General features: G+C 44.0%; 1 protein-coding gene across 1 annotated transcript in view; it reads right to left on the bottom strand.

The window, feature by feature from the left end:
• SLC43A2 (solute carrier family 43 member 2) overlaps positions 1 to 16346 on the bottom strand; it is a 51804-nt gene that overhangs the window by 29643 nt on the left and 5815 nt on the right. Inside the window, exons 3-5 of the mRNA XM_075059524.1 lie at positions 5847 to 6051; positions 4480 to 4535; positions 3365 to 3441 (exon numbers count right to left, since the gene is read on the bottom strand). Coding sequence (XP_074915625.1) covers positions 3365 to 3441; positions 4480 to 4535; positions 5847 to 6051 — 338 coding nt within the window. The remainder of the gene's footprint in view (positions 1 to 3364; positions 3442 to 4479; positions 4536 to 5846; positions 6052 to 16346) is intronic.

Raw genomic sequence — 16346 nt, 5'->3', positions numbered from 1 at the left:
GTAAAAAAAAAAAAAAAAAAGCTGAACGGGCTCCATGGTTGCCGTGCTATGGTGTCTACCAGGGCAATCCAGGGAAAAAGAGCGCGAAATGATTGTCTGCTGTTGCATTCCCAGAGGAAGGAATGACTGACAACATTTACCCAGAACCACCCGCGACAATGATTTTTGCCCCATCAGCCACTAGGCTCTCAACCCAGAATTCTAAGGGGCAGGGGAGACTGCGGGAACTATGGGATAGCTATGGAATAGCTAGCCACAGTGCAACGCTCCAGAAAAAAATCGACACTAACCTCTGACTATGGACGCACATGGCCGAATTAATGTGCTTAGTATGGCCGCATGCACTCGACTTTTTACAATCTGTTTTATAAAACCGGTTTATGTAAAATCGGAATAATCCCGTAGTGTAGACGTACCCTCAGTCTCATTGTTTCCAGCTCACCTCTAAATTCCCTTCTCATTATGCAGAGTATCTACACTGCGTATGTAACATCCACACTGCCCCAGAGCAGGAGGCATCCCCTGGTAACTGCAATACCTATACGCACAGGATTAATGCTCTGATTTTTTCTCCTCCTCTCACCTTTCTACATATAGCTCACAGGTCACAGCTAGAAAGGGCCATTACACTAGTTCCCACATTTACATGCATAACTATTACATGCCCAAAAGAGAATTTATGCTGGCAAATCAGTCTGATGTCTAACTTCCCAATCTATGCATGGAAATGCAAGTTTGGGGGCATAAAGACACTGGTACAAAGTTAGAGACAAGTTTTGAAATGCTGGACCTGTGGCCACAACATGAGTCTCCTGCTGAGATAAACTGTTATACAAAAGAACTCTGAAGACCACTGCCCCACAGCCCAAGTCACAACTCTGGGTGCAAGCTCAGTCCAGACAGGTACTGGCAGTCACAAAGGTTTACTAACAGTTAGTTTTAGAACTGTTTCAGATTCTAATCTTTATTCTTATAAAGCTTTACCTTCCCCTCTGAAGATCAGTTTCCTTATTGCTTCTGTTCTCATTTGCAGTGAAGAAGGTATTAATAAGCTGCTGTATTTCTCTTTCTATGAAAAGCTATAGATACATGAAATGCTCACTTGCTGTATTATAGAGTGGCAACACCAAGCAGAAAAGTATCCTATTACCTGCAATTCATAAGTGTCAGAGCACATCCACTTGCAACCAATGACATTCGTATCTAAGCCCCCATACCATTCTCCAATGCTCTGACATTGCATCACAGACCTAGCCTCACTTACAAGTGAAAGTGGATTCTGCTCTAGAGCTGCAGGCCACTGTCACACACCTTTTAAGAGTACTTTGAATTTGGCCATGTGAGGAGGAACTTGAAAGAAGCAGAGCAGTGCATAAGGGAGGCTTGCTGTCAGTCTACCTGTGTGGCAGCTCGGTTTATGATTACCAAAGTGCACTGCAATAAGTCTGAGCTGCCAGAGAGGAGCACAGCTCCTGCAGTTCTCCCCAGGCCTCACCCAGTTGCACCATTTCAGTATAAGAGGGGCCATATGTGGAATTGTCATTGCTAGTCAACAGAACATCAGGAAAGAGATAGTTAAAGATGCCTGCATATGAGGGCTCTGGCTTCTCCACACACAGCCTTTCCCATATAGTATGCAACCTCCATCTCCTCCTTCAAATCCTACAATCTCTCCAATAGCGACCCAGATAAACACAAAGTTAGAAAGCACCACCCTTGACACAAACATGATATGAGTCACCTTAGTAGCCCCACAGGCTTATTCATGGGCCCCTCCTAGCTGTTTGTCTCCTTATGTTCTGCCTGTGTCATATTCCATTTACCCTGCACACTCTTTGGGTCCAGGACCACAGGCAGGGTTTTCAGATGAATTTAGAAGCCTGGGTTTTACACATATTTTTTGAAACTTTTTGACTATAACTTTACTTGCTATCTAAAGCAGCTGCCACAATTCTGACATTACAATACATATAACAGTCTCCAAACTCAGCCTCTGCCCATGACAATTCACAGGAACTCAGTCTGTGTGTATCCCACAGGTTAGAGAGAAATTTAGAAACAAGGTGAAAGTGAGCTGGGTCCAAACCTTTGAGACATTTTTGATCAAAACAGGTAATAGAAAACTGCTTGTGAAGCAGTTATGAGAGATTTTCAGCTCAGAACACCTAGTTCCAGCCACACTAACAAGGTTAAGAGCAATGAGGTGAAAAAATTTATTCTCAAATGGGTTGCTACACATCTGCTCCCATCTCTAAGCAACAAGAGCCCCAAAATGCAGAGAGGCAGCAGACTTAGTCACTGGGCGATGTTTGTCCTCCAGTCAATGGACTGAGTAAACAGACATAAGTATGCGGCACAGATGGAGCTGGGCTGGGCTGGGCATATTTCAACAGCTCAGCACTTCCGAGAAAAAGTCTGTCAGCACCTTGGAGTAATTCTCATCCATATAAAAAGGGCAAAGCCCGTTGTGCCAAGGAACTCTCCTTCCCTGTCCAAGGAGAAAAAAGTCACACAGCCATGCCCAAAAGGAACTGGTTTATACTAGTACTTGTCCCCAACCTCAGAACAATTCCCTATGCTATTAATTGCTTTCTTGCTGGTCAACGCAGCACTACAAACAGTATCTGCCATTTACAAAAGAACAGTACTTCCTCACCTTCCTGCCCAAGATTTCACTACATCTTTCAGATTTCAAGAGCCTTGTGCCCCTCTACCTTCTAATACTAAGCTAGAGTCAAATTCGACGCATTACATGTGGGCCCCGCTTCAGTCAGCTGCATTGCACATGTGTACATGAACGCAGAATCTGGCTCAAAGGATGGAAAAGAGCCTTCTCTTCCCTCTCACCAACTATCCCTACTGGTAAGGGACAGGTGAGCCCTGGGCTAACCATCGAATATCAAGCTTTTCAAATAGAAGAGTCATAGGCCAACTACCCTATTCGTATCAAAATACAGGTGACCATGAAACTGTTCAACTCAGCAAATGAAGGATCCACTTGGCACCTTCCTGCCAGTTCAGCTCACCGGCTAGCATAGGGATTCTCAAACTGAGGTCGTAAGGTTATTACATAGGGGTCACAAGCAGTTACCCACCCTTCACTCCAAACCCCGTTTTGCCTCCAGCTTAAGTGTGTTTAATTTATATGGGGGGGAGGGGCGTGTGTCACACTCAGAGGCTCTCTGTGTGAAAGCAGTCACCAATACAAAAGTCTGAGAACCACTGAACTAGATAAGGGGGAAATAATAATCTCCCTATTCCCTATAGGTGGGGCCTTGCAAAGAGCTGTGGGGTGGAGGCCAAAGAGGATAAATGAAGGGAGGGCAGATTCACAACTGTTCACGTAATAACTCTCTTCACTTACCGTAAGTGAGGTAAAGGTCATGCACATTCCACCAAAGCCATTCAGAGCCAGTGAGATGAAGATCAGCACTGACAGTGCTGCAGTGGAAAAACAAGAGCATTTACTGGATGGAATCACAGTGTCCCCAAAAATCCTGGCTCCAACAAGGACTGAGCCAGTGCCCTGCACAGAGTGAAAGATTCCTTCCAAACTGGCTCATTCTAGCTCCATACTGTTCATTCTAAGCCAAAGTCACATGGAAAGAAGTTCAGGTACTAGGAGAATCAGAATTCGGTGTGGCCATCAGTTTGCAGAGCTATGGACACTAGTTTTTCCTCTGGGATGTGTGGGAGCCCAAGGTCTCTTCTCCTCTTGCCCCTCTGAACTGTCTCACTAGTCAGCATTGGTCTCAAAAGAAAAATTTACTTTTTAGAACTGGGCTCCAGGAACTACCTCAGCTAGAGGATGTGGCTACATTTATCCTGGAGCTGGGGAAGACTTGAACATTCAGCATTGGTTACTGTCCACCTCTTAATTCTGGAGGAACCTTTCAACCTTTTTTCTTAAATTTCTCACTGTAAGCTCACCACTGCTGAGGCACCTTCACTTTGGCAAAAGAGCGAAGCTGGGAAAGAGACAGCTGCCTGAGAGCCACCTTTGATACTGCTAAGCAAGGGACCATACAAGCAGCACACCCAAAATCTTCCCTCTGGAGACCAAGCTTAATGCCCCCTCAACACACCATGGGGCTCTGTATCTCACTTGTCATTGGCAGGCCTGGCCTGCAGTGCAAGGTTATTATACTTTATACAGGATACAAAGCAGGTGGCAGGTTTTTTGAACTTTTTGCTCACAGGATTCTTGCGGTATGGGACTCTGGCTGCATTCCCATCAATGCTTACAAGAGGAGCTGGGCCTGCCTTTGAGCCACTGCACCCTCCCAGTAGGCAATAAGCAAAGTTTATGCTGTACTTCTTTGGGTGATCTCTTTAGTTCACTGAGGACACTGTAATCAGAGTATGTGCCCTTATTTTAGTGTTCTCTGCACACTACAGCCCCCAGTTACTCACTGAACCTCTCAAAGTGTAACAACCCCCAAGGCCCTTTCAATAGAGTCCACAGAGCTCAGTACTTACAATTTGGGTTACTAGCTCCATATGCAATCATCACACAGGACACAGCAAAGCAGGCACTGAAACAGAATTGAAGCCTTTAACCACATGTCAGAAAGCCTACTATAGAGAAGTTACACTGTCTCCGCAGTCTCAGTGCCTGGCTAAGGCTGAGACTTTGAGAGTTAATTGGCTGAAGCAAAATCTGGATAAGATGGAAGTGATGGTGCTGGGTTGGAGACAAAAGTCTAGAGTAATGGGTGAAAGTTTTCATGCACCTTCTATGGGTATTGAAGAGTCAACCTTTCCCAATGCAAAACTCAAAACTTGAGGTCCAAACAGATTCTGAATTTTCAGGCAGAGTCAGTGTCCCATCATCTGCACATGACAAGGAGACTGCAACCACCTTCTCCTACGACATGGCCCTACTCACATCCATCCAGACTTCAGTCACCTGCAGCCTGGTTTACTGTAAAGCAGCAGTTTGTATGAAGAGCATTCAGAGCCTTCACCTGCCTACCTCTCAAGTGAGGCAGGTCAATGAGCACAAATACCTGGCCTCAGTGTTTAGCACATAGTACTGACTCAGTTCCAGGTGCAATTCATGGAGTTAGAATATTTACAGATCTAGACAGTCTGGAACTCAGTTACCCAAGAAACCACTTCTCCCCTGCATTCTATCCCAGCAACTGTAAATACCTACTCCACATGATAATTTGAGACAGGAAGCGAGGATATTCCTTTGCCACTTGAAAGCACAAGGGAAGCTTTAGACAGGTAATATGCAATTAACTCTGGAGTAAATGGGGTAACATCCAGTTCTTGCAAGTCATGTGGGATGGGATAATTTAGTAACCACAAGCAAGACAGACCTTGTTTTCTTGTGTAATATAGCACCCCCAGCAGCACTGTGCCACTAGCACCATGGTGGGGCACTCACTTAGTATCAGCTTGACTTCCATCCCTACTGACACAGTGGAATAGTTCTTCTCTCCCCCTAGAACCTCATTCCCAGGGAATTCAGAAGTCAGAGACTCTAGGAACATGGATGTAAGTCCCATCCCCTTCTCCTTATAGGGAAATTTAACATGCTAAATGAGTTCACCTGTCAGCTTCAATCCTACCCTGTTCATGGCTGATGGAGTTCTGGGAGATTTCCAGTCCAGTCCAACAGCAGACAGGCTTTTTTCCCCCGGGTATCCATTTTACAAAGACAACAATAGTGGTCAGATACCATGGAAATTATGAGATCCCCTGGTGATAGGCATGATACAAGAACCTGAGTAGAATGAGCTGCTTGCCATAAATTATTGAACTGAGGACTAAGCATAACCTCTGGCTCAAAATTAACTTCTAGTTTTGAAATAGTTGGTATGTTTCATAACACCAACCTGCCAAGCAGACGCAGTTTGCGAGGGCCATATTTGTCCATGACAATCCCAAGAGGCAGAGTGATTGCACTCAGCAAGAAGGATCCAATGGTGAAAGCCAGGTTCAGCATTTCATCCTGCTCTGGGCAGATGAGCCACCCATTGATCCGAATCATAGCTTCCTGCTCCGTCGTGTTTCCATGTGCAGAGTTGGTGGTAAAATTCTCTATATGGGATAAAAGAAACATTGTTATAGTGTAGTGAGGAAGACAGCACACTAAACCCAGTTACAAGAAGAGGGGCAGGTAGAACAGCCCTGCGCACAAAAAGGCACTCATCGCAATTGCCTAGATACAGACAATTTACCAATCTTAATCCAGAATAAAGGTGTGCACACACAGATTTGCACCAAGATTACCAGAGGTGTGAATTACATCCCATACAATTATTTCTGTTCTAGTTACCATGTAGACAAACCCTTAGTCTAGAACAATCATTTGAAAGCCTGACATTCAGATGAGCTCTGTCACCTCAACTCCCTGCACTGGGATAGGAGCAGTTTAAGAACAGCTAGTCCTAGGGTGACCAGATGTCCTAATTGTATAGGGACAGTCCTGATATTTGGGGCTTTGTCTTGTATACATGCCAATTAGCCCCCACCCCCATCCCAATTTTTCACCCTTGCTATCTGGTCATCCTAGCTAGTCCCAATAGATGAGTCTCTAGTTTTAGGCCTGACTCTCCAAGATGGTGATTCAACAGCCTCCCAGGTCACTTATTTCATTGCCCCAATTGTTCTTCTTGTTATGAACCTTCCAAGCTCCCTGGATGGCAGGGAAGGATGGTTCATCTGGAGTCTCTATATACCTGTAGACAGTTCTCCTTTCCCCAGACTTTACAATTTCGGAGTTAAGAGAATTGAAAATGTTTTGTCCAAAATATTGATCGTATTTCTTCCTTGCCTTTTTTTTTTTGCGCCTATAGAATGAAGTTTGTTATTTATCTTACACAAAATGGCAACTATGGATTTGAAAAGGAGTTCAACATAAGCTCATCTCAGTTTACATTAGTAGTTTTCACTGCCTCTTGTCAGCTCTTTCATTCTCTTGCAACAACTTCCCAGAAAGAAAGCGTGCTGCATTCATTTTCATTAACATAAATTGATGATGCACTCCTTCTATATATTTCTATTTTCTGGCAGGATCAATTTTCAAGTCAAGTAAGCTTTGTTAGCATGACAAGGGACTTGGTTTTTCCCCAGCTGGAGAAAATCAATGTCATATAGAACTTTTCTATGGTATTTAATAACAAACTGTTTTCATGATAGTAAATATTGCTAAATACAGCTGACGGTTTAACATTCACAAGTTTAGAGATTGTTTTATGCATCAGTATATATGAGAATGGTGCCCAAAACTGAACTCATTACTTAAGTGAGATCTAATCAGCACCAAGAAAAAAGGAATCATCTTGTGTGAGAGACAGCTGAATATGACATTTGCCTTTTGGTTCAGCATTACCAAATCTATGGCTTCCATTATTCTCTCTAATCTTAGTGGTCCTACAGCCCAGCAACCCTGCAAGTCAGGCTTAGAATATTTCTCTCTCACCAGAGCCCTCTCTATACCTTTAGAGAACATAGTTATTGAGTTCCAACTAGTTCTACAAGGCTGAGCTATGGTTTTAGTTCCATCTGTCAGCCTGATTACTCCCAGCTTCGTATCAACTGGAAATAAACTCTGCTCTACCCTCCAGGTTTCAAATACCTACAGATACTCAGTGACACCAATATTTGGTGACTGGGAAGGTGCCTTCTACACGCACATACCTAATATACAAGCACAGGTGCTCCACATACCCCCCAGAAGTACTGGAGTCTCTCTACCTTATTTCATCCAGGTTCTCTCATTAGCACAAGGAACAAGAAGTTTTGACCTATTCGTCCCCTTTGTTATTCATGCCAATGTTTATAAATCTTTATCCTGTCCGCTCTCTGTTGCCTGTTTTCCATGTCTTCATGTCCAGTTCCTTTGTCCATGTGATCCATTTAGTGTTTTTGGCCCTATCAGCATCCATTCTACAAGTGCAGAATGGAGACGAAATCACAGTGCCCCAGCAGCAATCTCACCACATCTGATGCAGAGAAATCACCCCTGCATTTGAGGTGTTCACCACAAAAGAATTTCAGATTCACTGCAAATACTGCAAACTGGCTCCAAGTCCTACCAGACTCCCATCTCACAGTACTTTATAAACTGTAAGCCTTACAGCACTCAATCAGGGAGGCAAGGGATACAAAGGGGTCACTTCACCCAGAGCCTCAATGCTTTGGGCTAATCGCAGAGATAAGGCCATAGGAAACAGATGTGAGTGAAAGCTTAAACTCAGACAAACAAGAATTAGACAAAACAGAAATGAATTCCCTGTGTTAGCCCTCTATTAAGATAACCGCAGTGCTTATTTGTGGGCTAGGAGGGAGGGTGGGAGAACATTGGCAATGCAGTGACCTTATAACTTTTGATTGTGTGTGTCAAACAGTCAGGGAGCTCTCTTCAGGAGAAAAGGAAAACAGAACAGGCAATACTTCAAGGATGGTTCATTCATTGTTGTTGTAATGTTATTAGTGTTTACCCTTACAACAGGGATCCTCATCATGCACTCCAATGAGAGGGACACAAGCGTGAAGGGCAGACACAAAAAGGGCAGCAATGTGGGGCACAGTCTTGGAAACCGTGGCCAGATTCCTGCTGAGATTGAACGGACTCTGTGCAGGTCACTTGTCCAGAAATGTTCGGGAGCAGGAGTGCTTCACTTCAATCTGTGCCTCAGTAAATCATCTGGTTTTGTGTCCGTCTCAGAGGAAGACCCTGCTGATGGTACCACCTTATTGCAGAAAAATAGGAATTGCCCAGAGCAATGGAAGAAAACCCAACAAGGGGCTCTGCAACTTGTTATTCCCTGATCCTTACAATGGTTACTATACAATATGTGCATGTTAGAAGATCAATCTGAAGCCTTTCCACTTGGGAGAGTAAACTGAATGATGAGAGCCCCAGATGCACTGTACCCCCGAGAACTCTCACACTCAGTCAACAGATAGGAATTAGCAACATCACATGACAAGAAGCTAGGATGAGATTACCCTGAATAGAACCTGGGTATCTACAGCAAATACTCCAATTCTCACTCATACACAGCTCACATCCTGCTGTAGACCATTGTGTGGCACTATCTCTTGTGAGACTCTACAGAGAAGGGTCCTCTGGTCTGACTGCACCAACCTTTCTGAATTCTTCAGCCAGACCCCATTTGTAACAAACATTTTAGACTATTCCTGAGCATGAAGTTCAGGAAGCTACAGTTTGAGTAAATCAGAACAGAGATGTGGCCTGAACTCTGCTACACACTAGAGCAGTTTCAGATCCTTGTTAAACAGAAACCACTAGCTAGTATCAGCAGTATTAAGATGACTCATTGCAGCCAACAGTTATTCCATTTACAGACCCTCCAATATCAGCTGCAGAACAAAAGTTAGCAGCCTCACAGCCTAAGAACCAGCTCAAATTATTTAAACTCTTTAAGGATCAGGGAACTCAGGTGCAACAAAAGCCCTGCAATGCCCATCAGAATTTGGTTGTTTCTGGACCTGCATTCCCCTCCCCACCACAAAAAAACCAAACAAACAAACAAAAAAAAACACTAGCATGTGGTTCCCTAGACCAAAAGTTAAGTATTCCAGAAGAAGGTCATTCATTAACTGCCCTTTGCTGACTTCTATGCATCCTAAGCAAACAGTACACCAGGGATGAACTTGGCCCTCCTAACAATGGTAACTGCCATCTCAGATCTTTTGGGTCAGGAAAGATTCAAGCAACCTAATCTAGAATTCGGGGCGCAGTGGGGGGAGGAGAGGGGAGAGCAGGGAGAAAAGACAAGAACAGCTGGGAGATGGAGGGTTCCAACACATGCAGACTTTCTAATCTGAGATTTCTTTTGCAATACATACTTATAAACACATGAGGTGCCCAACCGTGTCTCATTTCCATTTTTGCTTCCCATATTTTCTTTGATTTCTCAGATACCGCATATAGAAAACTAGAATGAAGGGGCTGTGTATGGGTGAACAACTGACTTGCAATACACGGGTTTCCTATGCCCATAAGAAATTGGCTTTTCTTTTTAGTATTTTATGCATTACACCCTAAATTTAGTTTGTGTTCCAACCCATACCATGCATTGTCTGCTTATACCATTATGATGAACTTCCAGTTGATGGAATTTCCCTCCACCTGGACAGTCAGACTTTCAAAGTTAATTTTAAAAACTCCCTCCCCACCCCCCGTATGATCCTGTGTTGCTGAGACAGTTACATGGTACCAACAACACCTCCACAGCACTGTGATTTCAGTAACAAGTGCTTTAACAATAAAAACAGAACATTGCCACACAAATCGAACATTTACCATGTTTATTCGATTAATGATCGCAGAGTCACATGTCTGGCCTTTCCACAAATAAGTCACTTCAAACTGTGTGATTTGTAAGAGCTACTCATGGCTGCAGATTGTGGGTATGCATACACAGCAACTAGAGACCTGAGGTTGACCTGTGCTGGCTCCCGGCGGTTGAACAGACTGTGGGGCTGTTTCATTGTTGTGTAGATGTCCAGGCTCTGGGCTGAAGCCTGAGCTCTGGCACCCTCCCACCTTGCAGGTCCCATAGCCAAAGCTCCAGTCCAAGCCTGGAAGCCAAACACAGCAATAGAACAACCCTGTAGCCTGAGCTCAAGTCGGCTGTCACAGGCCAGCTGCAGGTTTTCCTTTGCGGTGTAGACATACCTTCACTGTCATGGGCTCCACAGCTTCAGTTTAGTGCTAAATTCCAAACATGAGTTAACAGGCGACATTTTCCTTCTACTTTTTTGTATTACAGACCCAACAAGCTGTAATTCAATTACTGCTGATTTTTAAAAAGTTTTTTGGTATCCTGCAACCCTACCTCAGCAACCCTTTGTCTAACTAGCTCTTTATCTCTGCCAAATTCAAGGTCTTTTCAAGGTATAATATAAAGTCCTTGAACATCAGCCTCCCAACTCATATCAGAAAAAAAATGCAGCAACTTATGGCCCTGAACACATCAGGCTTCAGAGTCCCCAGTAATTACCAATAAAGGTTGCACATCCAGATAAAGTGTGCAGAATCAGCAGTCACTCAATGGAAAAAGTTCAAGTTCAAATAGTTTTGAAGGGCAATTAATAGTAAAATCAAAAGTGGAGCAAAGTGTCACTATCAGATTCCCAGCCAGGTTCAGTCTAAATGCACCTCCCAGAAAATGCCCAAGGATGGCATCTAGCCCAGGACAGGAGTCCCCCACTCACCAACCTCATCACAGAACTCACTCTTTCTTAAGGCAGTTCTACACTTAAAATAAAATGCTGCACCAGCACAGCTGCATCACTGTAGCGCTTCAGTGAAGATGCTACTCCTCTGACAGGAGAGTTTATCCACCTCCATGAGAGGCAGTAGCTATGTCGCCAATGGGAGAAGCCCCCCTGTCGACATGCGCTGCCTACACTGGTCTGGTATAACTGTGATACTCAGGGGTGTGGATTATTCATAGCCTTGAGTGACAGTTATACTGATGCAAGTTTATAGTCTAGACCTGGCCTAAATAATTTGTTACTTTGATTCTCTTACTTTTTCAGGAATTCCTCCTCATTTTCCTTTAAATAAGGCTACCAAGGAATCTGTAGTCTCGCCCTTGGCAGACCATTTGGATGGAGATCCATGTATCATAGCTGGAAGGATTTCTGCTATGAAAAACCACCAGCCTTTTTCTGAATCACAGCCCCTTTCAGGACTGATGCTGAAATCTCCAGAAACGAGGCTGCAAAGGGGACAAGGTCTAACTCTCTTTTAGTCTGAAGGAATCACAAGGAACAGAGTTTTTGCTGATGAGAGGGAAAGCCCTGCTAGTAATCTTTAACTAATTAGGAAATTTTCTATGCTGCTCACACGTGACTATTGCAGAGTCTGAATGACAAATGTTCAAAGGTTAAAAGTTATAAAATTTCATTCCCCTGCCAATCTTTAGCTAGAAATCCCTCTCCTATTTATCTCTAACTATCCTGGTAAGGGCTACTGGTTGTAAATATTACTGGGTAGTGCTGGGGAAAGGGATCACCTACACTGCATAACTCCAGTTAAATTAATCAGTGAGCTTAGACTAGAATTCAGCCCACCTCTCTCATCTGCCTATCCACTGAGGCTCTTATAACAGTATCCATCACTGTAGCACAGTTCCCATCACACAGGGAAACTGAAGGAAAATTTTAAGGGCATCTCGGAGTGACCAAAAACCAAACAAGATCTTTGGGAACCTACTTGCCTTTGAGCTTATACATCTTTCCCCCCATTTAGCAGTTGTGGTTATAGGCATCAGAATAAAGAATTCCTAGGATAGAAGAGGGTGGGGAGAGGGAGAGAGAGAACACGGATCATAATTGGTCTATGGAACTCACTGCTGCGATATTGAGGCCAAGCATTTAGCAGAATTCTAAATGGATCAGACATTTACACAGATAAAAAGAACATCTAGTTATATTAGATAGTAGTTATATAAAAGATATGGCTTATACACTGAGGCAGGAGTTAACTACTGACAAGGTGAGGAAAAAAACTTCCCTTGTGAGCAAGCTATTTCATCATTGTCCAGGATGGAGGTTTAACACATTCCTCTGAAACACCTGGCACTGGCCACTCTTGGAGACACAACTAGGTGGACCATTGTTTTAAACTGGTCTGGCAATTTCTATGGTACGGAAAACTGTCAGAACATCCTTGAACATCACTGAGCTGGGAGGAGTTTGGGGGGCAGGGGCGGGATGGGCAGAAGATGGCAAAACACAATCAAAAAGGATTACTTGGGGCTCACAATAAAGTTGGGTCCTGGCTAATTTGGAGAAGGGTTGGAGAGTGGCTATTCTTGGGGAAGAGTTTAGACTGCATGAATTACAAAACCAAAGTACATCCCGTCCCAGCTCCAGCTGGTGAGGAGCTTATGCAGGGGAAAGGATAAAAATCCAATGTTACTGTTTAAAGAGGTGGAACTCTGGAGAAGTTAAAGCAGTAGAGAATCCTGCGGCACCTTATAAACTAACAGACGTTTTGGAGCATGAGCTTTCGTGGGTGAATACCCACTTCGTCAGATGCATGTAGTGGAAATTTCCAGGGGAAGGTATATATATGCTAGCAAGCAAGCTAGAGATAAGAGCTTAGTTCAATCCAGGAGGATGAGGCCCTGTTCTAGCATGGATGGTGTGAAAACAAGAGAGGAAAAACTGTTCTGTCAGTTGGGCAGCATTCACAGTCTTTTGTTCAATCCTGAGCTGATGGTGTCAATTTGCAGACTGACTGACCTCAGCAGTTTCTCTTGAAGTCTGGTCCTGAATTTTTTGCTGCGGATGGCCACTTTAGGTCTGCTATAGTGTGCCAGGGAGGCTTGAAGTGCTCTCCTACAGGTTTGTATATTGCATTCCTATATACTGATTTATTCCAATTATCCTTTCCGTAGGACTGTCCAGTTTGCCGACGTACATAGCGAGGGGCATTTCGGCATATGATGCGATATTACATTGGATGACGAACCCGGTGATGGGTGGTCGATCTGGTAGTGTCCTGTGATGTGTTGCTGGTGTAGATGTGGGCAGTCAGTGCATCGAGGTTTGTTTGCATGGATTGGTCCTGACTAGAGTATTATGTGCGGGTGCAGTTGCTGTGGAGAATACGTCTAGGTGGTCGGTCTGTTTGAGCGAGCTGGCCTGCACCAGGCCTGAAGCTGTGGTCGACATTGTCAGAAGGGGTTGTCGATCCCCTGATGAGTGCATGTGGAGGGGTTTATGCTGGGGGCTGCTATGTGATGGCCTTACTGCAAGACAATCAAGAAAGAAACCAACAGGACTCCACTGCCCATCACATACAGCCCCCAGCTAAAACCCCTCCAATGCATCATCAGGGATCTACAACCCATCCTGGACAATGATCCCACACTTTCACGATGTGAAAATCTCATGCTCCAAAATGTCTGTTAGTCTATAAAAGTGCCACAGGATTCTCTGCTGCTTTTACAGATCCAGACTAAAATGGCTACCCCTCTGATACTGGAGAAGTTAACTAGGTTATTCTATGTAGATCTGCTGAGTCTCAACTCACCAGCACAGACAGCTGAGAGAATACTTGCAATACCACCTGCTGTCTTTCACGATCGTATAAAATAGTTAACTCAACCGAGGAAGCTTAGAAGAACTGGATGGTGGATTTAAAAAAAAAAAAAAAAAAAAAAAAAAAAGAAAGAAAAGTGAATGGCTATCTAATTGGCAATCAATTCTTTATACCTTGTGCACAGGGAAGTACCATGGAAACCAAAGAATGTCAGGGTTGGAAGGGACCTCAGGAGCTATCTAGTCCAACCCCCTGCTCAAAGCAAGACCAATCCCCATACAGATTTTTGCCCCAGATCCCTCAGTGGCCCCCTCAAGGATTGAACTCACAACCCTGGGTTTAGCAGGCCAGTGCTCAAACCACTGAGCTCTCTCTCTGTAAACAACAAAAGGCCTCATGTCTACACCACAACTAAACACACACAGCTGGCCCATGTCAGCTGAAGGAACCTGAACACAATTAAACAGCCCCATAGCTCTAGTCCTGCAAATCTGAGTCAGCTGACATAGGCCAGCCATGGGTATTTAATTGTAGAGTAGACACACCCTTAGTGGTGTCACCTAACAAATAGAGTAGGAACATAAATATCCCAGATAAGCAACAGCTGGGGTGAGAAGCATGAATAAACAGAGCTTTATTCGCACAGCATCCCATACTATCACTCAACTGTAATAACCACCTAACAGCATATGAAGGAGGGAGATACATGTTATGGCCCTGACTGAAACAGTCTAAGTATCGGATGTGATGGATCAGACCATGGGCTAGACGCTGCCTCAAACTGGCAAATGCTAGATACTCCAAAAGAAGTCAGTCAAGCTACTCTTAGTGAGCCTAACCAACTGTGCATGCCAATTCCTTCCCACCCACCACAGGTAATCAGATTGTCATGCAGGATGGTATTTTACTACCTTTGTTCTCTTAATCTGCACAGTTACAGAGGTTATTAATGGTTATACATTTTAGACTAGATGGCAAGAAAAATGCAACATACAAAACTGTAAGACTAGGACATCTTGCAGCATTCTACAATCATAATGTATATAGTACGTGAAATGAAACACTTAGCCAGCATTCTAGTGCAGCCAAGCTAGGGTGAAAGAGGCAAATGTTTAGGGTGCAACATTGCTGTATGTTGCTAGTTTAGGACAGGAGGGTCCTTCAGCCATCCACTCTTAGTCACCTCTTCCCTAAGTTTTGTTCACTCCCCCCGGACCATATTCCTTCCACAACCACCAGTCACCCAGCTCAGACTTCTCTGCTGCTCTCAGCCTCGATCCTGATAAAGCCTCCCTCCGCTCTGTACTCACCTCCACTTCCTCTCTTCTCTCCCACTCTCTCTCTCTCTCTACTCCATCCATCCCAACAACCCCCAGCCCTGACTCTTCCCCACATCAGCTTCCCTGACTCATGCATGGCCAATCACCTCTGGAGAGACTCCAGGGATGCTGCTCAATTTGCTGTATTAAAAGTTTGTTCTTTCCTCTTTCAGTTCTGCCATTTGCCTCATCAACCAGTTCCCTCCCCTCCCTGACTGGCTCCACACACCTACAACAAATAAAAAGGAGTCATATAGAAAATGGAAACTAGGTCAGATTACAAAGGATGAATATAGCAAACACCACAGGAATGCAGGGGCAAGATTAGAAAGGCTAAGGCACAAAATGAGCTCAAACTAGCTATGGGAATAAAGGGAAACAAGAAGACTTTTTATCAATACGAAGCAACAGAAGACCAAGGACAGGCTAGGCCCGCTGCCTCAGTGAGAGGGAGAAACAGAACAGGAAACTGAAAGAGAGATGCTAATGACTTCTTTTTTCGGTCCACTGAGAAGTCTGAAGGAATGTACATAACATAGTGAATGCTTATGGTAAGGGGTAGGTAGATTTAGAAGAATAAAATAAAAAAAGAGGCAAGTTAAAAATGCACTTAGAAATAAGTTAGATGCCTGCAAGTCACACAAGGTCCTTGGATGAAATTGCATCCTAGAATACTCAGGGAGTTTAATAGAGGAGGTATCTGAAGCCTCTAGCTATTATCTTTGGAAAGTCATGGAGACGGGAAGATTCCAGAAGACTGGAAAAGGCAAATATAGTGCCCATTCTATAAAAAGGGAAATAAAAACCAACCCAGGAAACTACAGACCAGTTAGTTTAACTTCTGTGCCAGGGAAGATGATGAGCAAGTTAATTAAAGAAGTCATCTGCAAACACTTGGAAGGTGGGTAAGGTGATAGGGAAATAGCCAGCATGGGATTTGTAAAGAAACAAATCGTGTCAAACCAATCTGATAGCTTTCTTTT

The sequence above is a fragment of the Chelonoidis abingdonii genome, chromosome 20 (genome assembly GCF_003597395.2).
Source record: "Chelonoidis abingdonii isolate Lonesome George chromosome 20, CheloAbing_2.0, whole genome shotgun sequence".
Lineage (NCBI taxonomy): Eukaryota > Metazoa > Chordata > Testudines > Testudinidae > Chelonoidis > Chelonoidis abingdonii.
This window is presented reverse-complemented; position numbering and strand designations above follow the sequence as displayed.